This window comes from Delphinus delphis, chromosome 2, assembly GCF_949987515.2.
Source record: "Delphinus delphis chromosome 2, mDelDel1.2, whole genome shotgun sequence".
Taxonomy (NCBI): domain Eukaryota; kingdom Metazoa; phylum Chordata; class Mammalia; order Artiodactyla; family Delphinidae; genus Delphinus; species Delphinus delphis.
The window spans coordinates 63,170,768-63,197,968 of record NC_082684.1 but is presented as its reverse complement, the minus strand read 5'-3'; the positions used below and the strand labels follow the sequence as shown (position 1 = coordinate 63,197,968).

Sequence of the window (27,201 nt, the reverse complement as noted above, 5' to 3'; positions counted from 1 at the left end):
TTGTTTGAAAAAAAGAATAGTTATTGTATTAACACTCAAATTTGCTTTATTCCTTTAGAATCATTGTATAAATCTCTATGCTAATTATAATGGCCAATAGTAGACAATTAATATTAGTTGCCTTAATTGTATTGGTTTATATTTTCAAGAGGTAAGAGTGGAATTTTATATGAAAGCCAGGTATCATCATGTTTTCAATAGCCAACTGCTATTTATACGAACACCTACAAGCATAAGCAGTGGTTTCTTTTGGAAGTTACTAGATGCCATCCTTGTGATGTATATGACATATTCTTCACCTATGATGAAGTAATAAATGGCAAAAAAATTTTACAAAATGACCTTAAATTGTTTGCTTTGAAATTTTAGGATGCCCTTGAAATGCCACAAAGCCAGGGTTAGAAGTGCCTTTCATAAAGAATGACAATTTAAACATTTTCCTGTTAAAAAAGAGTTAGTTCTGTCCTGCAGGATTATTGCTAAAAATAAACATTGAGTTGTCTCACATACTGTCTTTGATAATCAAGCTAAAGGTATTGGGATGACAGCTGGTAAATTAGGAGTATTTGTATGTGGACTCATAAATAGAGCAACAGGGATTCCTTGCCCCACTTTTCACTCCCCGATCTATTGAGCAACTCATTGTTATATCTTCTTCATTTGCAGTCTAGAAGAACTGAGTATGCCAGATCACAAGTTCTCTAGCCATTCGTTTTACCTTCATCACTCTACTTCTTCTTTGTTCTTTTAAAAATCAAGTAGGCTGAATATTGTAATACTGACTGCTTTTCAGGAAACTCGGAGAGGAGACAGGGAATTATTTATTTTTGAAAACTAGTAATGCCTGTATCTAAATTATTCAAAATGATTTTTTTTTAAACTCAGTGTTTATTTGACCTTTTCTCTTAGAATTGATTTATTCTGCAGTTAAAACAAAAACATCTAGAGTGACCAAAAGTGGTTATTTCAGTTGTATTTTTTGTATTGTAAGTTAACTATTAAAGAGTGATATATCTAAAAAATAGAAAGACATTTCTTTGTGATTATGTGCATAAAGCCAAATAATGTAACTGCATTCTTCTCTTCACTTGAGAGCAAGGCAAAAATACATTTGGTAGGCTATTAGAATATGAATGATATTAAGAAGAGAATGTATAGAAATGGTAAATTGTTAGCCTTTGTTGGGCTTTTAAAATTAATATCTTAATTTTTGCTTTGTTAAGACTTTATAAAGAACGATTAAGTCAGGTGGATGCAAAACTACAAGAAGTCATAGCTGGAAAAGCACCAGAATATTTGGAACCACTGGCAACTTTACAAGAAAATATGCAAATTCGTACAAAGGTAGCAGGTAGGAAAGTGAAACATCTTTTCCATATAGTAGAAAATGAACTCTTCAATAGACTTAAAAGGTGTTTATCAAGTGAGCGGTTGTTGTTAATGAAAGTACAACTGTATTTACGTTGACCAGAGTATTTCACTGTCAGTCAGCCCACAGTTATTTATTAAATGCCTCATGCTTTTCTCTGCTACTGTAAGGGCTTGAAAAAAGAAAAAAAGCCCTCAAATTGCTCACAGTGTTGTTGAGAGGGTGAAACACATGTGAAACAATTAGAAACCATGATACTTTCATTAAGAGATACTATTACTATCGCAGTTTAATTTCCTATTAAGGTTCAATTTAAGTCCTCAGTATTTTTCATCTGTAAGAGTGATAAGGATTTTTTATTTGTAAAAACATTTTTTAAATGTTTGATCAGGATATTAAAGAACAGAGAATTCGCCTTCAAACCTACAGTTTAGACATGAGTTTTTATTTTGATAAGTTTGATGACTCATTTGTGGCTGTGACTAAATGAAGATGTACTATATTTGTGTGGTTAAATTTCAGCCTTCTGTTTGTAACTGGGATCTGGCCTCAGAATTGTGTCCTACCACGCATAACAAGGGATATATCTATTTGAAGGTCACTTAATGATTTTTCATAGTCAAACTAAAAACTGAAATTTAATTAATGGAGATGCCGATTGTTTTCTTTTTGAGGGACACTAATTGATCCTCATGTACCTGTTGTATAATACCTAAGGCATTGTTGATAATAGGTTATCTTTGTACTAAATCCACCTTAAACCAAATTTTATTCTTGAGTGCTTAGTATTAAGTATGTAGATGATGTGATGCTTAATCTGCTGTCTTTGCATATTGGCTTAGCACACCCTTAAAAGTAAACATGTCCTTAATTTTCCTGGACATTCTAAAAGCACTAAGTGAGACTTAGTGGATGTTTAGGAAATATTACTTCAGTCAATTATTCACTTTTCTGTTAGGCAGCCTCCTTTACTTTTTGATTGTACAAAAAGTAGTGTGTGTGAATGTGTTGCTGATGGCATAGTTCCAGATATCTGTCCCTTGCCTTTTCTATACAAGAAACAGAATTACATTTCTAGGGGCAACTATGGCATACAGTTAAGCATATACATCTCGACCTCTTTATTTGCCATTTTTGTGATGGCATGTTTGCATGACCATGGTGCCTATTTTATGCTGTTGTCTTGGTACCTCTAAGTTAAACTCACTTGAGCATCCATTCTCTAGGTAAAGCCCTGTTAGGAGCACTCAAACCTCGTATCAGTTTATAAATTTTGTTATATTAGTTTCTACATTTAATCCTCTTGGAAGCTTTGGACTCTGAAGATAAATAATAGTTAAAAACTAGTGGTTTTGATGGTTATGGTATCCAGTTGTTCCTTTGAGTATATATGATTAAGAAACCAGAGCTTATTGACTCTGTTTCCCTTATGAATCCCAAGAGATTGTTTTTCATAGGTGAAGAGTTTTATTTTCATTTTAATCATTCTCTATCAAACATTTAGGAGTATTCTTTAGAAAAATGAGTAAGAACTAAAAATTGCAGTGTAGTTTTTTTCTAGCACTTAAACTCTTATTAGTTTTCTAGTCTTCTTTGATATATATTTTAACTGAGCCTTTTATTTTTAGTTTTTAAAGGTAAAGTTAGACTCACTTGCCAGTTTCTTCTTGATTCATCTTATAAAATAGTTAGGACAGAATTCCTGTAGGGAAGTGATATTGAAACTCCTTATTGCTAACATAATCAGAGTAATTGTGTTTGGTTGCAGGAATCTATAGAGAGCTCTGCTTAGAATCTGTAAAGAACAAATATGAATGTGAAATTCAAGCTTCTCGCCAGCATTGTGAGGTACTGTTATTTTGCTTAACTTTTAAGCTGATTTCAACTCTTCAAGTCTTATGAGTACAGCAGTTAAAATAGTAAATAAACTAAATGAAACAAAATTAAATAGTACTTTAGCTCAGCACTTGTACGTTTTGTTTTTTTTTTAAATACAGTTGCACTGGAAGCTGTATTGGAAATAGGACACAAACAAGGGACCATAGAAAAGAACTAAGTGATATAATTTTAGAAGTTTTGCAACTGTTACCTTAAAAAGACTTTAATGATTATGTCATCTGGCATCACTGAAAATAGTATAATTAGTATAATATTCAAGGCTCAAAAAATGTATATCCAGTAGTACAGTTAGATTGTTGGGCTATATTAATTTCTCAATCTCTAGATCTGTTTCCACATCTTAGGGCAAAATTCTCTACGGGGAAAAATAAATTCTGTATGTTGTGTTTATTTTGAATAGCATTTGAAAACATAGTGCTGATTTTGCAGATAACTTTTCATAAAACCTAGACAAGATCATAAATATACTAGTGAAAATAAGAGGACGCGTTCTATGATGATTCTTATCTTACTTTAATGTACCATATCTTCATAAATCATTAAAATACTAAGAATATATAGGTATAAAAATGATGGAGCTTGTTATTTCATTTTCTTGGTTATAATTGAGGTGAAACGTCTTTTGGTGTGTACTGGCTGCTTGGATTTTCTTTCCTAAGAAGTGCCTGTTCATATCTTTTGCCTTTACTTTGGGCTTTTAGTCTTTTCCTCGTTGACTGTAGAAGTTCTTTATATACTCTGGATACAAATGCATTGCTGGTTATTTGCTTTGCAAATATTTTTACCCAGGCAATGGAATATCTTTTCACTTTTTCTGATGACCTTATGAACAAAATTTTACATTTTAATGTAGTTGAATTTATCATCTTTCCTTTATGATAGATGCTTTTTGTGTCTTCCCCACTTTGAGGTAAAATGATGTATTTTCTTTTAAAAGTTGAAATTTTGCTTTTTAACAGATTGCTAAACTGCCTTTAATTAATTTTTATGTGTGGTTAAAGTATGGCTCTAATTTTACTTTTTTGCATATGGATAGGTAATTCTCGACACTATTTATTATATTCTTCATTGTTTTCCCACTAATCAGCAATCCCATCTCTTTTTTTTTTTTTTTTTTTTTTTACGGTACGCGGGCCTCTCACTGTTGTGGCCTCTCCCGTTGCGGAGCACAGGCTCCGGCAGGCTCAGCGGCCATGGCTCACGGGCCCATCCGCTCCGCGGCATGTGGGATCCTCCCAGACCGGGGCACGAACCCGTGTCCCCTGCATCGGCAGGCGGACTCTCAACCACTGTGCCACCAGGGAAGCCCTCCCATCTTTTTTATATCAAATATCCACATATGTGTTGGCTTGTTTTTAGCTTTTTTTCATTTGTTCCATTGGTCTGTTTGGTTCTTTCTGCACCAGTGTCACAGCATCATTTTTTACAGCTTTCAGTCTAGTAATTCTTAGTAACTCAATACCCTAATAATTTTATCTTGCTCTTTTCCTTCTTACAGTTGTTATTGTTAATTTTTTTTGTTTTTTTTAGTAACAACTTTTAAAAAATTGCTTTTTATTTTCTGCTGCTGCATAGAAAAGTAATTTATATATGGATATTATATCCAATCTTATCTACCTCTCTTAATTCTAATAATTTAATTACAGATTCTTAGATTGTCCATGTAGATACTAATGTCATTTGTGAATAATAGCAACTTTTTTCTTCCTTTCTGATCTCTCTTTTTTTTTAAATTTTATTTATTTTTGGCTGTGTTGGGTCTACGTTGTTGCGCACAGGCTTTCTCTAGTTGTGGCAAGCGGGGGCTACTCTTTGTTGCAGTGTGCGGGCTTCTCATTGTGGTGGCCTCTCTTATGGAGCACGGGCTATAGGCATGAAGGCTTCAGTAGTTGCAGCACGGTGGGCTCAGTAGTTGCAACGTGTGGACTCTAGGGCACACAGGCTGCGGTAGTTGTGGCTCTCGGGCTCTAGAGTGCAGCGTTAGTAGTTATGGCACACGGGCTTAGTTGATCTGGGTCTGGGATCTTCCCAGACCAGGGATCAAACCCATGTCCCCTGCAATGGCAGGTGGATTCTTAACCACTGTGCCACCAGGGAAGTCCTCTGATCTCTTCTTACTTGTTTCACTTGTCTTAATGGCACTGATAGCACCTCTAGTACATGTTGGAATAGAAGCAGTGAAAGCTGGTCATTACTGTGTTCTTGACTTTAAGGGAATGCTTCTAATGGTTTTCCAGTTAGTATGATACTTGATGTTTGGTTTTAATAAATACTCTTTTTATCAAGTTAAGGAAATTTATTTCTTTTTTTCTAAGAATTTTCCCATAAATATTGTTAGAGTTTATTAAATACTTTTGTCTGCATCTGTTGAATTAGTCATTTTTTTTGCACTTAAATTATTAATGTATTTTCTAATGTTAAACTGTCCTTGGATTCCTGGAATGATTATTTTTCTTGTGCATTACAAGATTCAGTTTGCTGATATTTTGTTTAGAAGCTTCATTTCTATGTTAATAAGTGAGATTTAATTTTTAATTCTTATATTATCTTTGTTTGATTCCAAGATGCATAAAATAAGTTAGGAATATTCCATATTTTTCTCTTCTATAGAAGCATATATTTAACATTGCAATCTTCAGTTCCATGAGTGCTTAGTACATCTTGTCTTTATGATGCATTTTTGAAAACAATCTCATAGTAGGGTTGAAAGAAGGTACAAAAGAACTTGTTTGGTGAACATGAGAATGAGTTGGCAACATGATGCTCCATAACCCCTGAATACTATAATGAATATTTCAAACAAATGAGGGATGTTCTCTTACATAACCAGACTAAAATCATCAAAATCAGGAAATGTACATTGATATTGTTACTACCATCTAATCTTCTGACTCCATTTAAGTTTCAGCAGTTTTCCCTATAGCAGTCTTTATAGCAAAGAGATGCAGTTCAGAATCACATGTTATCTTTGTCACTGCATTTAATTGTCTTGTCTTTTTAGTCTCCTTCAGTGTGGAACAATACCTCAGTCTTCCCTTGGTTTTTTAATGATCTTTACATTTTTGAAAATTTCAGGCCAGTTATATTATAGAATGTTCCTCAATTTTGAGTTGGTCTGCTGTTTCTTCATGATTAGAACCAGGTTTTGTATCTTTGGTAGGAGTATCACAGCAATGATGCTGTGTTCTTCTCATTGAATTCTAATAGGCAGTGCACAATTTTGATATGTACCATGATAGGTTATGTACAGTCTGATCACTTGGTTTAAGTGATGTCTTCTAGGTTTTTCTAAGTATACTTAACTTTTTCTCATTGTGATTAGTAAGTATTTAGTGGAGAAGTACTTTGAAACTGCAAATATCTCATTCCTCGTAACACTTTCAATTTATTCATTTATTTATTTATATAAGTATATGCATTGTTTCCTCACTCTTTTTTTTTTTGTCTGCTTCATCTTTCAATTACTGAGGAAGGTGAGCAGAATTTCTCTCTGTGATGGTGGATTTGTTAATACCTCCTTGTATTTATTTCTTTTATTTTTGATATTAGTTTTCTTTCATTTCCTAAGAAAATTCACATACTGTTCTTTTCAATATAGTAAAGTCATTCATAATTTGAGATCTGGAGACCAAAGGTGCTAATGATGAGATGCTTCACAATGCATGTCCACTGTCTCAAGTTCCTTTGGTCAAAAAGGATTGTACAGTCCCAGAGACGCTGTAATGCTCATGATTCCAGAGCACCCAGTTGAAACATCTCTCATGGAATTTCTTTCATCTTTTTCTTTGTTTTGTTTTATTTTTTTCCTTTTTTCCTCTGTCTTCCTTCCTCCCTTCCTTCTTTCCTTCCTTCTTCCCTTCCTCCCTTCCTCCCTCCCTCCCCCCAACCCGCTCTCTCTCTTTCTTTCTCTCTTTTTTTTTTTTTTTTGCGGAAGGCGGGCCTCTCACCGCTGTGGCCTCTCCCGTTGCGGAACACAGGCTCCGGACGCGCAGGCCCAGCGGCCATGGCTCACGGGCCCAGCCACTCCGCGGCACGTGGGATCCTCCCAGACCGGGGCACGAACCCGCGTCCCCTGCATAGGCAGGCGGACCCTCAACCACTGCGCCACCAGGGAAGCCCTTTTCTCTCTTTTTAAAATTAGGGTAAGAACACTTAACATGAGATCTACCTTCTTAACAAATTTTAATGTGTAATATAGTATTGTTAGCTCTAGGCACATTTGTTGTACAACAGATCTCTAGAACTTAACCATCACAGATAACTGAAACTTTATACCCATTGAACAGCAACTCCCTGTTTCCCCTTCCCCATAGCCCCTGGCAACCACCATTCTACTCTCTGCTTCTATGTGTTTGACTAGTTTATATATCTCATATAATTGGTATCATGCAATCTTTGTCCTTAAGTGACTGGCTTATTTCACTTAGCATAATGTCGTCAAGGTTCTTCCATGTTGTAGCATATGGCAGGGTTTCCTTCTTTTTTTTAAAGATGAATAATACTTCATTGTATGTATATATCACATTTTCTTTATCCATTCATCCTCAGTGTACATTTAGGTTGTTTTTCACATTTTGGTTATTGTGAATAATGCTGCAATGAACATAGGAGTGCAAATATCTTTTCAAGACCCTGATTTCAGTTCTTTTAGGTATATACTCAGAAGTAGGATTGCTGGACCATATGGTAGTTCTATTTTTAGTGTTTTTGGGGAACCTCCATACTGTTTTTCACAGTGACCACACCATTTTACATTTCCACAAACTGTGCACAAAGGTTCCAATTTTTCTATATCCTCACCAACACTTATTATCTTTTGGTTTTTGAATATAGGCATCCTAACAGATATTAAGTGATACCTCATTGTCATTTTGATTTGCATTTTCTTATGATTAGTAATGTTGAGCATCTTTTCACGTACCTATCAGCCACTTTTATGTTTTTTTTTGCAGAAATGGCTATTCAAATCCTTTGCCCATTTTTTAAATCAAGTTCCTTACATATTTTGGATATTAACCCCCTATTAGATACATGATTTGCAAATATTTTCTCCCATTCTGTTAGGTTGCTTTTTCACTCTAGTTGTTCCTTTGCTGTGCAGAAGCTTTCTTGTTTTGATATAGTCCCACTTATCTTTTCGTTTTTGTTGTCTTGTTTGTGCTTTTGGTGTCATATCCAATAAATCATTGCCAAGACCAATGTCATAAAGCTTATCCTCCTTATTTTCTTCTATTGGTTTTACAGTTTCAGGTCCTACATTTAAATCTTTAATCCATTTTGAGTTGATTTTTGTGTATGGTGTAAGATAAGGGTCAAGTTTTATTCTTTTGCATGTGGCTTTCCAGTTTTCCCAACACCATTTGTTGAAGGTCTATCCTTTCCCCATTATGTAGTCTTGGTACCGTTATTGAAGTTCAGTTGACCATATATGCATGGGTTTATCTCAGGGTTCTTTATTCTGTTCCATTCGTCTAAATGTTTATGCCAGTACCATATTTTTAAAATTACAGTAGCTTTGTAATATATTTTGTATAGCTTTGTAATATATTTTAAAATTAGGAAATGTGAGGCCTCCAGCTTTGTTCTTTCTCAAGATTGTTTTGGCTGTTTGGGGTCCTTTGTGTTTCCGTATGAATTTTAGGATTGTTTTTCCTATTTCTGTAAAAAAAAAGTCATTGGAATTTTGATAGAGGTTACATTGAATTTGTAAATTGCTTTGGGTAGTATGGACATTTTAACAATATTAAGTCTTAATAACAATATTAAGTCTTTCAATCCATGAACATGGGCTTTCCACTTATTTGTGTTTTCTTTAATTTCTTTCATCAGCATTTTACGTTGTCAGTATACAAGTCTTTCACTTTAGTTTATTCCTAATTATTCTATTATTTTTGATACTCTTGTAAATGGGATTTTTAATTTTCCATATCTTTCATTCTATCAGTTTCTGCTTTATATATATATATATAGAGAGAGAGAGAGAGAGAGAGAGAGAGAGGGAGAGAGAAAGAGAGAGAGAGAGAGAGAGTCTGTATTAGCAGACTCACATATTTTAGAATTTTTATTTTTTAATAAATGTAACATTTTATCCTTTTTTTATACCCTTCTATCTCTGTAACAGTGATTTTTGCCTTAAAGTCTATTTTGTCTGATAGTTAAAACAGCTACCCTAGTTTTACTTGGCTTGGAATTTTCCTGATAAAAGGTTTTTTCATCCTTTTTTTTTTCCTCTCACTTTTTTCTGACCTTGTATTTTGGGTGTATTACTCGTAAATAGCATAAACCTTGAATTAAAATAAAATCTATTTTAACAATCTCTGTCTTTTAACTGATAAATTTAGTCCAATTATATTGATGGTAAGTATTTTGATATTTAATTCCAACCTGTTTTGTGTTTTCAGTTTGTTCTGCTTGATCCTTTTTTTATTCTTTCCTGACCTTTTTTGGGAGGTATGTGTGATTTATTGAGTTTTAAAAATACATCATAAAGTTATACCCTCTATTTCTATTTTAATGATTATCTCCATACCTTCCATTTCTATATTTTAATGATTACCTTAAATTTTTAACATGCATACCTACATTAGTAGAATCTAAATATTAATTAATAACTCTGTCCTCCTCCTTAGAACTCCTATAAAGGACCTTAGAACTCTAACTCCAGTTACTCCCTCTCAAATTACAAGGTATAGTTGTTTACTATTTTAGTTCCATCTTGTTTTTCATACTTTAGATGAGACGTTATTTTGATCTCGTAAATTTAGTTCTTTTTAGGTTTATCCACAGTTTACTAGTTTCTTGTTCACTGTTTTCGAATTGCAACCCTTCCTTGCAGGTCTATTTTCTGCTTCTTGAAGAACATCCTAGGCATTCCTTCACTGAGAGTCTGTTAGTGGTAAGCTCAGTTTTTATTTGTTCAAAAATAGCTTTATTTGTAAAAATTGTGAAAGGACAGTTTAGGGGGTTATAACATTCCAGGATGACAGTTATTTCCTGTTAATGTTTTTAGGATCTTACTTTCCATAGTCTGTGCTAGAAGGTTACAGTCATTTGTAGATAAATTTTTCCTTCCCCTCACTGGCTGCAAAAACTCTTCTCTTTGTTGTTCTTCAGTTTCTCTACTGTGTGTCTCCATAGAGGTTATTTTTCTCTCCTGACTTGGATTGGTTGTGCTTTCTGAATCTCAGAATTTGTTCTCTGTTAATTCTGGAAATTTCTCAGTTGTTAACTTTTCTGGTATTGTCTGTCTTCCATTTTCTTTCCTTCTGTCTTCTGGAACTGTGATTAGTCATCTGTAAGGCCTTATTCGGTTTTCCATATTGCAATAATTAATTCATACTTTTATTCAATAAGTCATTATCTGACATCCTTCAGAGCCTAATTCTGCTGTTTTTTATTTCTGCCAAACCTCACACCTTATTTCCTTATTTTCTGATGCTGGAGGTTTTATTGGTAGCAATTCTGTGAGCCTTGGACACAGGCTGTAGCTCTTCAGATAGTGTCTGCTTTTATTTCCGCTGAGTTGTTTCAGCCAGGCATCCTGGTATGCCAGCACCACATGACTGCTTTCTGGCTTTGGATTTTCTGGAAGATGCAGGGTCTATATTTGAATCCCAAAGATGTAGAAATCAGGCCCAAGATAACATATTTTCAGGGAAAACTTTTTTCCCCACTTATTGCCTAGGCTGAGACAGATAGATTTCCCTCAGGTGGATTTTTTCAGTCGCCCTTTTCACTAAAGGTAGTAACCCTTGAGGACCATGCAGGGATCCCAGTTTCCCCCAAGATCTTTCTCTTTTAACCAAATAGCCATTAAAAGTGATGCCTCTCCATTCAATAACCAGCAAATACCCTCAAGGAAACCCCAGCTTTATTTTTATTTATTTTTTAAACATCTTCATTGGAGTATAATTGCTTTACAATGGTGTGTTAGTTTCTGCTTTATAACAAAGTGAATCAGTTATATATATACATATGTTCCCATATCTCTTCCCTCTTGCGTCTCCCTCCCTCCCACATTCCCTATCCCACCCCTCTAGGTGGTCACAGAGCACCAAGCTGATCTCCCTGTGCTATGCAGCTGCTTCCTACTAGCTATCTATTTTACATTTGGTAGTGTATATATGTCCATGCCACTCTCTCACTTTGTCACAGCTTACTCTTCTCCCTCCCCATATCCTCAAGTCCATTCTCTGGTAGGTCTGTGTCTTTATTCCCGTCTTGCCCCTAGGTTCTTCATGACCTTTTTTTTTTCCCTTGGATTCCATATATATGTGTTAGCATACGGTGTTTGTTTTTCTCTTTCTGACTTACTTTACTCTGTATGATAGACTGTAGATCCATCCACCCCACTACAAATAACTCAATTTCATTTCCTTTTATGGCTGAGTAATATTCCATTGTATATATGTGCCACATCTTTATCCATTCATCTGTTGATGGACACTTAGGTTGCTCCCATGTCCTGGCTATTGTAAACAGAGCTGCAATGAACATTTTGGTATATGACTCTTTTTGAATTATGGTTTTCTCAGGGTATATGCCCAGTAGTGGGATTGCTGGGTTGTATGGTAGTTCTAGTTTTAGTTTTTTAAGGAACCTCCATACTGCTCTCCATAGTGGCTGTATCAATTTACATTCCCACCAACAGTGCAAGAGGGTTCCCTTTTCTCCGCACCCTTTCCAGCATTTATTGTTTGTAGATTTTTTTGATGATGGCCATTCTGACCGGTTTGAGGTGATATCTCATTATAGTTTTGATTTGCATTTTTCTAATGATTAATGATGTTGAGCATTCTTTCATGTTTTTGTTGGCAATCTGTGTATCTTCTTTGGCGAAATGTCTATTTAGGTCTTCTGCCCATTTTTGGATTGGATTGTTTGTTTTCTTGATATTGAGCTGCATGAGCTGCTTATATATTTTGGAGATTAATCCTTTGTCAGTTGTTTCATTTGCAAATATTTTCTCCCATTCTGAGGGTTGTCCTTTGGTCTTGTTTATGGTTTCCTTTGCTGTGCAAAAGCTTTTAAGTTTCATTAGGTCCCATTTGTTTATTTTTGTTTTTATTTCCATTTCTCTAGGAGATGGGTCAAAAAGGATCTTGCTGTGATTTATGTCATAGAGTGTTCTACCTATGTTTTCCTCTAAGAGTTTGGTAGTGTCTGGCCTTACATTTAGGTCTTTAATCCATTTTGAGTTTATTTTTGTGTATGGTGTTAGGGAGTGTTCTAATTTCATACTTTTACATGTACCTGTCCAGTTTTCCCAGCACCACTTATTGAAGAGGCTGTCTTTTCTCCACTGTATATTCTTGCCTCCTTTATCAAAGATAAGGTGACCATATGTGTGTGGGTTTATCTCTGGGCTTTTAATCCTGTTCCATTGATCTATATTTCTGTTTTTGTGCCAGTACCATACTGTCTTTTTTTGTTTTGTTTTGTTTTTGTTTTTGTTTTTGCGGTACGTGGGCCTCTCACTGTTGTGGCCTCTCACGTCGCGGAGCACAGGCTCTGGACGCGCAGGCTCAGCGGCCACGGCTCATGGGCCTAGCCTCTCCGCGGCTTGTGGGATCTTCCCGGACCGGGGCACAAACCCATATCCCCTGCATCAGCAGGCGGACTCTCAACCACTGCGCCACCAGGGAAGCCCCATACTGTCTTGATTACTGTAGCTTTGTAGTATAGTCTGAAGTCAGGGAGCCTGATTCCTCTAGCTCCGTTTTTCGTTCTCAAGATTGCTTTGGCTGTTCGGGGTCTTTTGTGTTTCCATACAAATTGTGAAATTTTTTGTTTTAGTTCTGTGAAAAATGCCAGTGGTAGTTTGATAGGGATTGCATTGAATCTGTAGATTACTTTGGGTAGTAGAGTCCTTTTCACAATGTTGATTCTTCCAATCGAAGAACATGGTATATCTCTCCATCTGTTTGTATCATCTGTAATTTCTTTCATCAGTGTCTTATAATTTTCTGCATACAGGTCTTTTGTGTCCTTAGGTAGGTTTATTCCTAGATATTTTATTCTTTTTGTTGTAATCATAACTGGGAGTGTTTTCTTAATTTCTCTTTCTGATTTTTCATCATTAGTGTATAGGAATGCCAGAGGTTTCTGTGCATTAATTTTGTATCCTGCTACTTTACCAAATTCATTGATTAGCTCTAATAGTTTTCTGGTAGCATCTTTAGGATTCTCTATGTAGAGTATCATGTCATCTGCAAACAGTGGCAGCTTTACTTCTTTTCCAATTTGGATTCCTTTTATTTCTTTTTCTTCTCTGATTGCTGTGGCTAGGATTTCCAAAACTATGTTGGATAATAGTGGTTAGAGTGGGCAACCTTGTCTTGTTCCTGATCTTAGTGGAAATGGTTTCAGTTTTTCACCATTGAGAATGATGTTGGCTGTGGGTTTGTCGTATATGGCCTTTATTAAGTTGAGGAAATTTTCCTCTATGCCTACTTTCTGCAGGGTTTTTATCATATATCGGTGTTGAATTTTGTCAAAAGCTTTCTCTGCATCGATTGAGATGGTCATATGGTTTTTCTCCTTCAATTTGTTAATTTGATGTATCACATTGATTGATTGATTTGCATATATTGAAGAATTCTTGCATTCCTGGGATAAACCCCACTTGATCATGGTGTATGATCCTTTTAATTTGCTGTTGAATTCTGTTTGCTAGTATTTTGTTGAGGATTTTTGCATCTATGTTCAACAGTGTTGTTGGCTTGTAGTTTTCTTTCTTTGTGACATCTTTGTCTGGTTTTGATATCAGTGTGATGGTGGCCTTGTAAAATGAGTTTGGGAGTGTTCCTCCCTCTGCTATATTTTGGAAAACCCCAGCTTTAATATCAGGTTAGCATACTGGTTTTTAACTCCTTGTTTATATTTGGTCTTTGGGGGTAATCTCTTATTTTCTTAAGGGATTAGCTATACCTTATAAAAAGAGTTTTGTGGTATTTTATCTAGAATGTCTGTCTAGGTGTGGTGAAAGTTTTATTTTGTTTTGTTTTTTGTGGATATGTAGTCTACTATATTGCCATAAATACAAGTCAATAAGATATCTTCAAGTAATGTTTTTTACTTAGACAATTATATTGATATTCTTTCTCTCATCATTTTTCAGCTTTGACAGTCCTCCCTCCTCCATAGAGATGCTAAATATTTACCTAAATTTCTTGTGGTTTAGTTATGGGTTGCTGTTTTGTATGTTTAATACATAATTAATATTATAATTACTCTGTTTAATTATATAATTAATCTGAAAATACTCACTAGTAGTTCAAGGGCATTTTAGATAGGAAATAAAGGGTGAATGGGAACTTACATTTAGAGTGTTATGTGTTTTACATTCTTTCTCTCATTTTAGTACTTACAACTTTATAGCATAGGAATTATCTTGATTTTTATGAATGGGTTAACTAAGGCTCAGAGAGGTTAAATAGTTTGCTTGGGGGGTCACACAATTAATAAGCAGCAGACCAGGATTGAAATCCTTTGATCTTTCTAGTCATTCATGCAGTTTACCATTAAATCTGAACTTGTTGTTCAGGGCTTTGTATCTGCTTGTTCCTTAGTTCTACATTTGACTAATATAGAAATAACCTGAGAGGCAAGGGAAGTGGGAAGAAGGAAGACACACTGACAGTTGTCAGAATAAAAGTTTGATTAGCAGCAGATAGGAAGGAGGGGCCGGGACCAGAGACTAGACAGGTTCACACAGGTATGCACATAGAGAGTGTGCCAAAAACCACAGAGACAATTAGGCAGCAGATGGTTTGTGACAAATTAAGGGAGAAAATCATATTTATAGAATACTACAGTGTGCCAGGCACTAAGATGGGTGGAGATGCTTTATTTAGGTTATCTCATTTAAGCCTCCCCACAGAGCTGCAAATGCGTTTTCAGATGCGACAGCAGGTGGTAGCAAGGTCTCAGCCAGGCCCTTAGGGTTCAGGGTTAGGATTTCAGTTCTTGAGAAGATTGGTGAGAGCTCTTCAGAGCTCTGATTTTTTGGTTGTCTATTCATTTAATTATTTTTTGTTTTCTGATTATAACATTAATAACTGTCTATTGAGAAAACTTGAGAAGTAAGTCTAAAGAAGACAATAGAAGCAACCATAATCTACCAAGCATAAGTAATTACTGTTAATAAGTATGTGTGTTTGTATAATTGTTTTTCACATAGCTGATATGACTCTATGTATAGTATTTTGTATCCTAACTTTTTTATAAGCAGCATTTCATGAGCGTTTCCTTATGGCTCTAAATACTTTTTTGGGGGGGGTCATTTTGTGTTTTATTTTGAAAAATTAATTTTTCTTCTAGTTTTATTGAGATATAATTGACATAGCACTGTGTAAGTTTAAAGTGTACAGCATAATGATTTAATTTACATACATTGTGAAATGATCATCATAATAAGTTTAATGGACATTCATCATCTCATATAGATACAAAATTAAAGAAAGAGAAAAAAGTATTTTTCCTCGAGATGAGAACTCTTAGGGTTTGCTCTCTTAACAGCTTTCATATATAACATACAGCAGTGTTCATTATATTAATCATGTTGTACATCACATCCCTATTACTTGTTTATCTTATAACTGGAAGTTTGTACCTTTTGATTGTCTTCATCCAATTCCCCCTCCCTGAATACCGTTTTAAAAGTCAGTTTTTACGGGATAATGTGTGTACATATTTCTGAAGGCACAGGCTTGTAATGAAAAACAGCAGTCCCTCTCCCATCTCCACATTTTACATCCCAGCAGCAATTGTCTATCAAAATCTTTTATCTACTGCTTCTGGAGTTTACCTTCATATTTCTAAATAATATCAGTTTTAGATATTACCTTTTGGTTTCCTGTTATGAAAGCTGAGGATTCCATAATAGTTCCCCTCATCTCATTCTTCCAATATTGTTGTGTCACAATTTTTGTTCTTATTGTAACTATAAATATTATTTACTGATCCAAGAGTTATACTTTGCTTAAACTTCCCTTTTTCTACAACTATTTTTTTAACCTTGGGATTAATTGCTTCATTTATTGTTTGTTAGTTTTCTCTCATTTACCAATTCTTCCCAGAGACTCCAGCAGATTTATGAAAACCCCCAATGCCATTTTCCACGTGATCAAATGCATCAGGTAATCCATGAGACCCATTTCCTTCTGGAGTCCTCCCTCCTGGGCGCAACTTCTCCACCCCTGGACCCCTTGTTCACCTGTTCCTTCCTGCTACATCCTTCAGATGCTTTCTAGGCCAGCTGCATCTCTGTCTTAAGGTGTATCTCTTCACCATCACCCTGGAAATTCCCTTTACATCTTTCCTGCTAGATCTTGTTTTCTTTTTTCAGTTTCATAGAGTAGCTTCTTGGGAAAAAGTGTACAGAAGTTAGTTGTTTGAGACCTCTTGTATTGGTTATCTATTGCTTTGTAATAAATTACTCCAAAATTTAGTCGCTTAAAACAATAATCAACATTTATTATTTCGCAGTCTCCATTGTCAGGAATTTGGGAGCCACTTAGTTGGGTGGTTCCGACTCAGGGAATCACATGAAGTTGCAGTGAAGAGGTCAGCCAGGGAAGCAGTTGTCTGAAGGCTTGAGAGGGGGCTGTAGGATCTGCTTCCCAAGTGACTGACTTCCAAGGCTGGCAAGCTGTTGCTGGTTGTTGGTTGGAAGCCTTAGTCCCATGGGCCTCTCCACAGGCTGACTGAGGGCCCCCATGACCTGGTGACTGTCTTCTCCCAGAGTGAACGGGTCACGAGAGCAAGACAGAAGTGACAGGGTTTTTAATAACTTAGATTTCTGCCACATTCTGTTCATTAGAGATGAGTCACTAAGTCCTACCCACATTCAAGGGAAGAGGAATTAGACTCTACCTTTTGAAGGGAGGCATGTCAAACATTTATTGGACATGTTTTAAAACCCTACATCTTTCGTGTCCAAAAACATCTTAACTCCCAATTCAGAGTATGGAATTCTAGATGGTAAGTAATCATGTTTCCTCAGAATTTTGAAGGGATTTTTCCATTGTCTTCTAGCTCCCAGTATTGCTTATGAGAAGCCTCTTATTTTGATTCCTGATCCTTTGTACGTGACCTGTTTTCTTCCTGAATACCTATTTTTCTTTATCCTTGGTGCTGTGGAACAGCAAGATGATGTGCCTTGTTGTGTGTCTCTTTTCATTCATTATGAATACTCAAAGGAACCTTTAAATCAGGAAACTCATATCTTTAGTTCTGGGAAGTTCCTTATATTGTTCTTCTCCATTATTTTCTGTTTTCTCTTTTTGAAACTCTTATTGGTTGGCTGCTGGACCTTCAAGATTGATCTTTGAATTTTCTTATATTTCATATAATTATTATATATTATATAGATCTTATATATTTTTATTGTACCTCCCTCCACCCCTCTCCCTTCATTTTTTTAAAAATTTATTTATTTTTGGCTGCGTTGGATCTTCATTGCTGTGTGCGGGCTTTCTCTAGTTGCGGCAAGTGAGGGCTACTCTTCGTTGCAGCGCGCGGGCTGCTCATTGCAGTGGCTTATCTTGTTGTGGAGCACGGGCTCTAGGTGCGTGGGCTTCCGTAGTTGTGGCACGTGAGCTCAGTAGTTGTGGCACATGGGCTTAGTTGCTCCACAGCATGTGGGATCTTCCCAGACCAGGGCTTGAACCCGTGTCCCCTGCATTGGCAGGTGGATTCCTAACCACTATGCCACCAGGGAAGTCCCTACCCCTCCCTCCCTTTATTCTTATTTTATTCTTTTTTAGAGCATATTCAACTTTCTCATCCACTCTTTTTACTAAATATTTTATTTCTATTATGTGTTTAATTTCCAAGAGCACTTATGCCCTCTGATTACTCATTTTTTAATATTTTTTCTAACTCCTGTTCTTTCCTTATGGGTGTAATCGCTTTCCTCTATGGGTATTAAATGTAGTTGTTTTGAATTTTTTTTCTGTGTCTTGACTTGTGTCTGTTTCTTTATACTTCTTTTTTGTTTGTTTGTCTCTGTGTCTTTCATTTCGATGCTTTTCACAAATAACTAGTCCTTTGGCCATCATTCATAGTTAAGAGTGAGTCAGTACAGTCTGCCTATGTGCAGAGCTTGTCAGCTGCTGAGCTGTGGAAGTTTTCTTCTCACTGGTGAGCCTACCATGATGAAGAGGGCTTTCTGTCTCTAGGGCTTTTCATGTATTTTCCCTCATCCAGACCCTCCTTCATTTCTTTCTAGATTTGGAAGTATAACTCAGACTTTTCAGAATATTCCCCCTTCTCTCATTCTTTCTTTATGAAGTGCACACATGTGTGTAGTGTACATAATGCAGGTCTTGGGGTTCTGTCTCAGTTTAGTCACCACGTTCAGAGATTATGGCATGACATTGTGCCCCTTCCTTTGTCTGAGAACTACAAGTGTGGTTTGTTGATTTATTTTGTACATATTTTTGTTTATTTCATTATGTCTTAGGGAAGAGAGAGTTTATGATCTGGGTTCATTTGTAATCTTACTCTAGCAGTTTCTCCCTACTTTTTGAATTCTGAATTTTTGGTGTCTGCAGAGTAGTAGTATGGATGTACAATAATTTATGTAGCCAATACTCTATTACTGGATTTTACTTTGTTCCTAGTTTTTGGCATTACAAGTATTGCTGTTGTGAGCATCCTTTTCCATACAACATTGGTCGAGGTTGTTATTTCCTTAGGATGGAATCTTCAGTGTAATTACTAGATCAAAGGATACAATCAGTGAAGTCCTCAATACTTGTTTCTAAATTACTTTCCAAATTGTTGAGTTGGTTTATATTCTCAGTATCGGTTGGCATTGTTTATTATACTTGAAAAGAATGAAACAACTTTGTCAAGTGAAAAATAATATCACATAATGCACATTTTAATTTGCACTTGTGTTTTCTGTCTCTCTTTTTGGCTGATTTTGGCAGTGAGTATAGATAGTATTTAGATTTTTCTTACTGACTTATCCATGCTTGTTTAATTCCATCTTATGGTTATTAGGCCTTTGTCATGTTGTAAATATTTTTTTATTGCCTTCCTCTTACTTTTATTTGCTTTTAATGTGTTTTTAATTTCTGTGTGCATAGTTTTAAAAAAAAACTTGTCCTTCTAATTTTTGTGCTTTGAAAGACTTCTCTCACCCCAACATCAAATAAAGAGTCCCCATCCTTCCTTTAGTTCTTTGAAGCTGATATTTTTCTTTATTTTTTGGCTGCATCAGATCTTAGTTGCGGCACATGGGATCTTCATTGAGGCATGCAGGATCTTTTTGTTGTGCTGCGCGGGCTCTTCGTTGCAGCGTACGGGCTTCTCTCTTGTTGTGGCGGCTGGGTCTTCTCTCTCTAGTTGTGGTGCGTGGGTTCCAGAGTGCGTGGGCTCTGTAGTTTGTGGCACGCGGGCTCTCTCGTCAAGGCACGGGAGCTCAGTCGTTGTGGCCCGTGGGCTTAGTTGCCCCATGGCATGTGGGATCTTAGTTCCCTGACCAGGGATTGAACCCGCGTCCCCCTTAGTTCTTTTGGATTTCATTTCGTAAATTTAACTCTTTAGTCCATTAATTTTTTTGTATAACATGAGGCAAAGAACCTGAGTTTTTCTCTATATAGTTAAACTTATTTTTCTGTTGTCATTTATTGTCATCAGGTTTCCAAATGATTTGAAAAGTCACCCTTTTCATAAAATTTCCCATAACCAATGGGTCTATTTCTTGGCTTTTAAATTCTGTTCTGCTTATCTTTTCATTCCAGTGTATCCCACTTTAAAAAAAAATGATTGTAGCTTTTTAATATGGTTTACTCTCTGGTAATGCTAGTCTTTGAAAATCTCCGAGGACTCCATTCCAGGTTGGGAACTGTGAGGTGCCTAAGTCAGGGAACTGCCGAAAGGGAGCTGGTTCTGAACCCAGGCCAGCGGGAGACGAGTACAAACATGGAACCTTGGAGCCACTTTCCTGGGGCTCCCTGGCATTGCCCTGATGAGAAGGAGCATAGGTGTCAGCCTGCAAAAGGGCTCAGTGAGCCGGTTCACTAAGTATAGGTGTGGAGATTGGAGGGTTGTGGGATTTTGAAGCCAAACATGTAATTATAATTAGTAATACTTTAAAAAAGCTAAGTTACCTATTGACTATAGAGGCCTCTCCAGGCACCAAAGCAAGGGAGTTTGGATGCCTCTTTCTTTTCTAGGTGTCTTTTAGCTGCTTCATTATGACTTTCCTTCTCAGGGAAAGTTGTTGAGGGGTTGGGGATAAGGGAGAGAAGATCAAAGAAATAACAGTGAGGATAGAATCAAGATACTTCTATTTGTATACTTTAAAATATACCCATTATATTTTTAGAGATAGCTTCAAACATTTTAGTCCCATTGTGGCTTTTTTTTTTTTAAATTGTAAAGAATGATTGGTAGATTTATTTTAGAATTTCTGCTTGGCCTAGGGCAAATTTATCAATGGAAAGCAAAGAGAATGCAGCAGTTAAACTTCCATATTCTTTTTTTTAATGTTAATTTTTACTTAAAAGTTTTTTTAAAATTGAAATATTCTTAAAAGCAAAAGCCTTATCACTCCTGCTTAGCATTCGGAGTCATCTTTGGTTGGAGAATCCGGCTCTATTTATAGCTGTCACACGATCTTGACTGTGGCCACAGCCTGCTCTCCCTTTTTCTCTGCTACATAACATTTCCCAATTCTTGTAATACAATGTAGATAAGGCTAGAATATCTGTTAGACTTCGCCAAAGGCAGAGGGGTAAGTAAAAGGAAGTAAGCATAGAGAGTAGCATGTAATGAGGTAATTTTTCATATGAGATCTAGTTTTAGTCTTCTTCAGCTTTGCTTTCTCTCTAGCTCCTGGATTGCTTCAACCTGACAAAAGCCATCTTTTCTCTACCACTCAGGAGAACCTTCAAGCATGTGTAGACTCTAAATTTCAAACCCAAAAGAGAGGACTTCATAAGTGACACTGGGAATGCTGAAAATGGGCATGGCTAATGCCATCCACAAGAAATCATAACTAACTGCATTCCAGTGGCCTCTATGAGACAGTCACATCTAGCTATATATCTGGCCCAATAGGCTAATATCCTTACTAGAGATAAGGGTGTGGTGGATGGGTGGAAATCTATCATAGCTTTTTATATAATAAATCTATATATTATACTGATGTGTGTTCTATGGCTTTTAAAATAAGGGATACAGTGGGCTAGAAGTAGTAGACCTGGATTCTAGTCTGATTTACTAGTGAACAGTCTTGTCTCTTAGCAAGTGACTCAATCTTTCTGTAGGTTTGTTGAAAGATTTGGATATAATTAATCTGTAATTTTAGGATTTTGACTATAATTGAATTGTTTAAAATAATTGTAAAGTTTAGATTTGAATTTTTCTCCTGGTGATATATTAGTCTATTTTAATATGATTCTGCGATATTAACAGGGAATTGTTCTGATGAGAAAAAGTGATCCATTTTATAATGATATACTTTATAGGACAAGGTCTCCATTGTGGTACAGGTGGGACCTGCTTATATTTAAAAGGGGCCATGGGAGCTTACTATGAGTTTTTTTGTAAAGTAAATATTTGCCTCTTTATTTATCACATATACATTTAGATGTTCTTAAACAATTTAATTGTATATAGTTGTCCCTATATTTAGATTCTGTATTTTCTAGTGTTAGTTTATTCATATATTTGACATTTTATCATTAAAATTTTTAAGTTGAAATTAAACAAAAGCGCCATATGTTAAAATACTTTAAGAGTGAGTTATTTGGTACTTTTAGTTAAGATAGACTGATTTTATCTTTCTACTTATGTGTGATCTGCTTTCTTTTTTTTTTTCAGAGTGAAAAGCTTTTGTTATATGATACAGTGCAGAGTGAACTAGAGGAGAAGATAAGAAGGCTTGAAGAGGACAGGCATAGCATTGATATTACCTCAGGTGAGGGGAATGCTGTGACTGTCATGTTTAAGTGACACTAAACCTTTGGTTTACTGAGGTGTCTCGCTGTATGTAGTCTCCTTTACATATGTTATGTAAATGAAGTGTCCTAATGAGAGAGGAAGGGGCAAGACTGCTAAAGAATCTGATATGATTGTGATCGTTGCTTTGATTTGGACTCACACTTCAGAAAGACGTAGAGAATGGAGCACATGAAAGGGAACAAAACAGAAGCGAGACAGGAACTATAGGCATAAGATAGTATACTACAAGAATAGTAAGAATATTATTAAAACATAAGAATAGTATTGGAAGACAGCTGTAGTATATGTTCTTTCCTCTAAGCCTTGAAAGATTGTCATGTGGAAGAAGGAATAAAACCCTTTTCTGTTTGGTCCCACACAAACTAGGACAAATGGGTGGACTTTCCAGGGAGGCAGATTTTTGTCTCAGGAAAAGGAAATACTTACTACTAATTAGATCAGTCCAAAGTGAAATGGCTTTTTCAGAGGTACCGTGGAAAGGCTTTCTACACTGGATGGAAGATTTACTGGGTTATCCTGTTGTTCTTGCATATGTATTATTTTACTTGTTATAAATTCTATTTCTCTGATATGGAGTAGACAGAGTGGACAAGCTGAGCTCTAATGACGCATTACTTGTAGTTGGGTGACTACAAGTGACAGTCACTTTAGCTTTTCTAAATCAGTCTCCTCCTATAATTGAAGTAGTGAGACTATCTGCCTCAGAGGTAGCTTTGAGGATTAGTCGAGACCATTCATGTGATGTATATTTACCACAGTGCCTGACATATGTTTATCAGTTATTAGTCACTAAGTGCCAAGTTGAATTTTGCTCTAATAAAAGCAGAGGAAAATTCAAAATATATAACTGCTCATGAAATTATATATAGTCATATATATATGTATAGTATACACATGCAGTATATAAACATAGACACCAATGAAATTTTGCTACTATGAAATTATATAGTCTTTCTTTCCTCCTTTGATCTCTAGAAATCAGCTAATACTTAATTTTTATTTTCTTGCCAGAGCTGTGGAACGATGAGCTTCAGTCAAGAAAAAAGAGGAAGGACCCTTTCAGTCCTGACAAAAAGAAGCCAGTTGTGGTTTCAGATATCCTTTTTCAAATTTTCTGGGTTTTTTTGTTTTGTTTTGTTTTAATGTACATTTTTGCATTGTGCATATTTTTGTAACTTTTGTTAGTATACATTGTCTTTATTTGCAAGATCCTGTAATAAGCGAAAGATGATTTATAAAACCGATTGAAGGCACAAGGGTATAGTTTAGATTAAGAGGAGTACGGAAGGAGTAGAAATTTAGTAACGATCCCAACTTTGAAATTAATATGGCTTTGTAGATCACAAGGGCTTTGATATGAAGCAGCTGTTTAGTATGTAGCATGATTGCTTAATTCTCATGTGTACTTTTTTTTTTTTTTTTGCGGTACGCGGGCCTCTCACTGTTGCGGCCTCTTCCGTTGCAGAGCACAGGCTCTGGACGTGCTGGCTCAGCGGCCATGGCTCACGGGCCCAGCCGCTCCGCGGCATGTGGGATCTTCCCGGACCGGGGCACGAACCCGCGTTCCCTGCATCGGCAGGCGGACTCTCAACCACTGTGCCACCAGGGAAGCCCTCATGTGTACTTTTTAACATTTTTAATGTCTCTGAAAGTGGAGTGTCTTTAAATTAAATTAGTATGTGCATTCAGTCTTGGCATTCCCTTTGGTACCCTCCTCTCGCTCCTGCCTTTTTCCCCCCACCTCAAACCAGTGATTAGGTTGGTGGTATATCTTGCTATCCTTGATACCATAGGACTAAGGGAATATGGTTATAACATCTGAAGTACTGGAACATATTTATCCTGGTACTAAGTTTTTTGAAGAATAATTTGAAGTCAGAATTCAGCATGCTGAAGGTTTTTGTCCAGAGGTCATTGTTCCATTCTCTGAAAAACAGAAGTTTGGAAGTATAATTCAAAATGTGAAATTCTTACAGCTAAATTGACCTTGACTTTTCAACGTCCGTATATAGTTTATATGCTACAAGATCTTGATATTCTTGAAGACTGGACAACAATAAGGAAGGTATGATTAAAGAGCAATGGAATGCAAGTATATTTTTTATAGTCTACTTTTTAAGAGTCTATGATTTTTCACTAATACATCAAAATATTATTGTAAATATGCTTTACTTTGCAACAGTCTCTCTAAGACAGTTAATACTAATACAGATAATAGTGAATTGCAAGAGTTTTTAAAATAAATTTATTTATTTATTTGTTTGTTTATCTTTGGCTGCGTTAGGTGCTCGTTGCTGCGCGTGGGCTTTCCCTAGTTATGGCGAGCAGGGGGCTACTCTTTGTTGCGGTGCACAAGCTTCTCACTGCATTGGCTTCTCTTGTTGCGGACCATGGGCTCTAGGCGCACGGGCTTCAGTAGTTGTGGCATGCAGGCTCAGTAGTTGTGGTGCACGGGCTTAGTTGTTCCGCGGCATGTGGGATCTTCCCAGACCAGGGCTCAAATCTGTGTCCCCTGCATTGGCAGGAGGATTCTTAACCACTGAGCCACCAGTGAAGTCCCTGCAAGAGTATCTTAAGAGATGCATGTCAGCTGTTTGACTGTATTTTCCTGTGATAATGTAATTAATAATTCATGCAAAAGTGCAGAAAAGCATTTATTTAGGTTACCCCAAAATAATAATAAATTACCATTCTGTGCCTAGTTCTTAGCCTGATAATGGCTCATGGAATACACTCAATAAATATTTGTTGAATAAACGAAAGTGAATATTTGAACCCTTATCATATGTCTTGCATCCTGTCTGTAAACATTCAAGCATTATAGGATTTTCTGTGCTTGTTTGAAAGTGGAGACTTGTTTTCTTATTAAATTTTTCTATTTTCAGAAGCTTCTTAGTTGAGAATTTGAGATTATTTCGGATATTGATAACACCTCTAGGAGAAATTGTTATTCTTTTTATATATTCCTATGGTCTTAGATATTACCAATTTATTGAAGCAGCTAAAGATCGTATTTCACTGTTTTTGTTATTGGGCTTATCAGTAGTGTTGTATATATTAAATAGAAACTAAAATATACTTTGCCTATGAACTCAGACATCTTTCTTCTTCTTTTTTTTTTTTTTTAATTAAGGCAATGGCTACACTGGGTCCACACAGAGTGAAAACAGAACGTAAGTCATTTAGTCTGAGTTCAGAAATCTTCGCTATGGAGACTTTTTTTTTTTTTTTTTTTTTTTTTTTTTTTGCGGTACGCGGGCCTCTCATTGTTGCAGCCTCTCCCATTGTGGAGCACAGGCTCCGGACGCGCAGGCTCAGTGGCCATGGCTCACGGGCCCAGCCGCTCTGCGGCATGTGGGATCTTCCCGGACCGGGGCACGAACCCGTGTCCCCTGCATCAGCAGGCGGACTCTCAACCACTGCGCCACCAGGGAAGCCCTGTGGAGACTTTTTAAGTCAGTCCCCTATCACTGGTTTCACTTCATCAGTGAACACTATCCCCAGAATTATGAGGAATTCTTCTGGAGTCTTTGTCTCATGTAAAAGTTTCAAGATTTCTGAATGGAATGTATTTCTTCTTTTAGTGTTTCAACTACATTTCAATTGCTGATAATGGATCAGTAATTTTAAAAGTATGTACTTAGTGTTTTTTATGGGTTCAGTAATTGTGTAGGGGAGGTTTTAGGAGTCCGTGGATGGCCTTCAGGGAGCCTGTGAATCCTCTGGAATTGTGGGCAAAATTTCTTCTGTGCCTGTGTTTTCTAGGCGAGAGATTAGAGTGCTGGCAGTGGGATTCATCAAGAAAATTTACACACCACTAAGATTTACACATTCTGATATGCCTTAGTAAAATTTATATCAAATTATACTATTCACAATTTTTTGGAAAGTCTGAAATCACTGCCAAGATAGTGATGGGCATTATTGTCTAGGGTAACTTTCTCTGTTTCTGCCTACTTTCACTGTATATGAGGTTTCCTAATCCTAAGAACAATGAAGCAAGAATTTTAAATAAAACATGTTTTACATACGAAGAGTCGTATCCCAACAGATAATCTATAAGAGATCAATTTCTATTTTATATTTAACCCAAGGATTCTTTTAAACGTTATATGATGTCAGGAAATTGTTAGCAATATTGTACTAAACTGCTTCCCTTGGGAATTAGGTGGAAGGGCAACTACCTATATTCTGAACATTTTTGAGTCATGGATTCCTTTAAGAGTCTCACTACACGGTTGAGTGGGTCTCCTCCCCGACCCCTGTTATGTTATCTTTAGCATGTGTACTATTTGTTTTCTTCATGGCACTTAACACAATTTGTAATTTTTTATTGATCGTTTACATGTTTACCTGTCTCCTGAGAGAATCGTAAGCTCCACAAAGGTCAGAAACATCTCTCTTTTAGTCGCAGTGCTCAGAAAACATTTGTTGAACGAATGAATGAGTGAATACTTATTGAACACCTTCTATATAGGAGGCACTATTTGAGGTTCTGGGAATACAATGGTGCAACAGATGGACCTCCTAGAACTTCCTTGGGGGGAAGCAGAATAATAATGTATATGTAAATAGATAACTAACAGATACTGACAAATTGTAATAATTGCTATGAAGGAAATTAAAGCTGTGATGAAGATTAACTGAGGAGTGGGTAGAGTGGTTGGGGAAGACCTTTCTGAGGTGGTGACATTTGAATGATGCAGAGGTGTGTATTTCATGGTATGCTTTTGACAGTGTGTTTCTATAAAGAACATTTTTTTTCTCTGCATGAGTTTATCTGGTGAATCTCAAACCATTTCTAGGATTTCAAAATGGAAGTTCTACTTGAGGACATTTCCTTTTTAGAATCAAAGTCCTGGGGAACTCTTGGAATATTTATTAAACTTTGCTTTTTTGGAAGTGTCAGCTGCAGGGGAGAAAATATGAAAAATATAATTTTCAGTAGAAAT

At 36.2% G+C, this 27,201-nt stretch overlaps 1 protein-coding gene across 1 annotated transcript in view; it reads left to right on the top strand.

The window, feature by feature from the left end:
* The window catches only part of BRMS1L (BRMS1 like transcriptional repressor), a 42,334-nt gene that overhangs the window by 9,519 nt on the left and 5,614 nt on the right, over window positions 1-27,201 (top strand). The window contains exons 3-8 of the mRNA XM_060004670.1: window positions 1,224-1,351; window positions 3,138-3,217; window positions 22,109-22,205; window positions 23,261-23,344; window positions 24,250-24,314; window positions 25,383-25,422. Of these exons, the coding sequence (XP_059860653.1) occupies window positions 1,224-1,351; window positions 3,138-3,217; window positions 22,109-22,205; window positions 23,261-23,344; window positions 24,250-24,314; window positions 25,383-25,422 (494 nt within the window). The remainder of the gene's footprint in view (window positions 1-1,223; window positions 1,352-3,137; window positions 3,218-22,108; window positions 22,206-23,260; window positions 23,345-24,249; window positions 24,315-25,382; window positions 25,423-27,201) is intronic.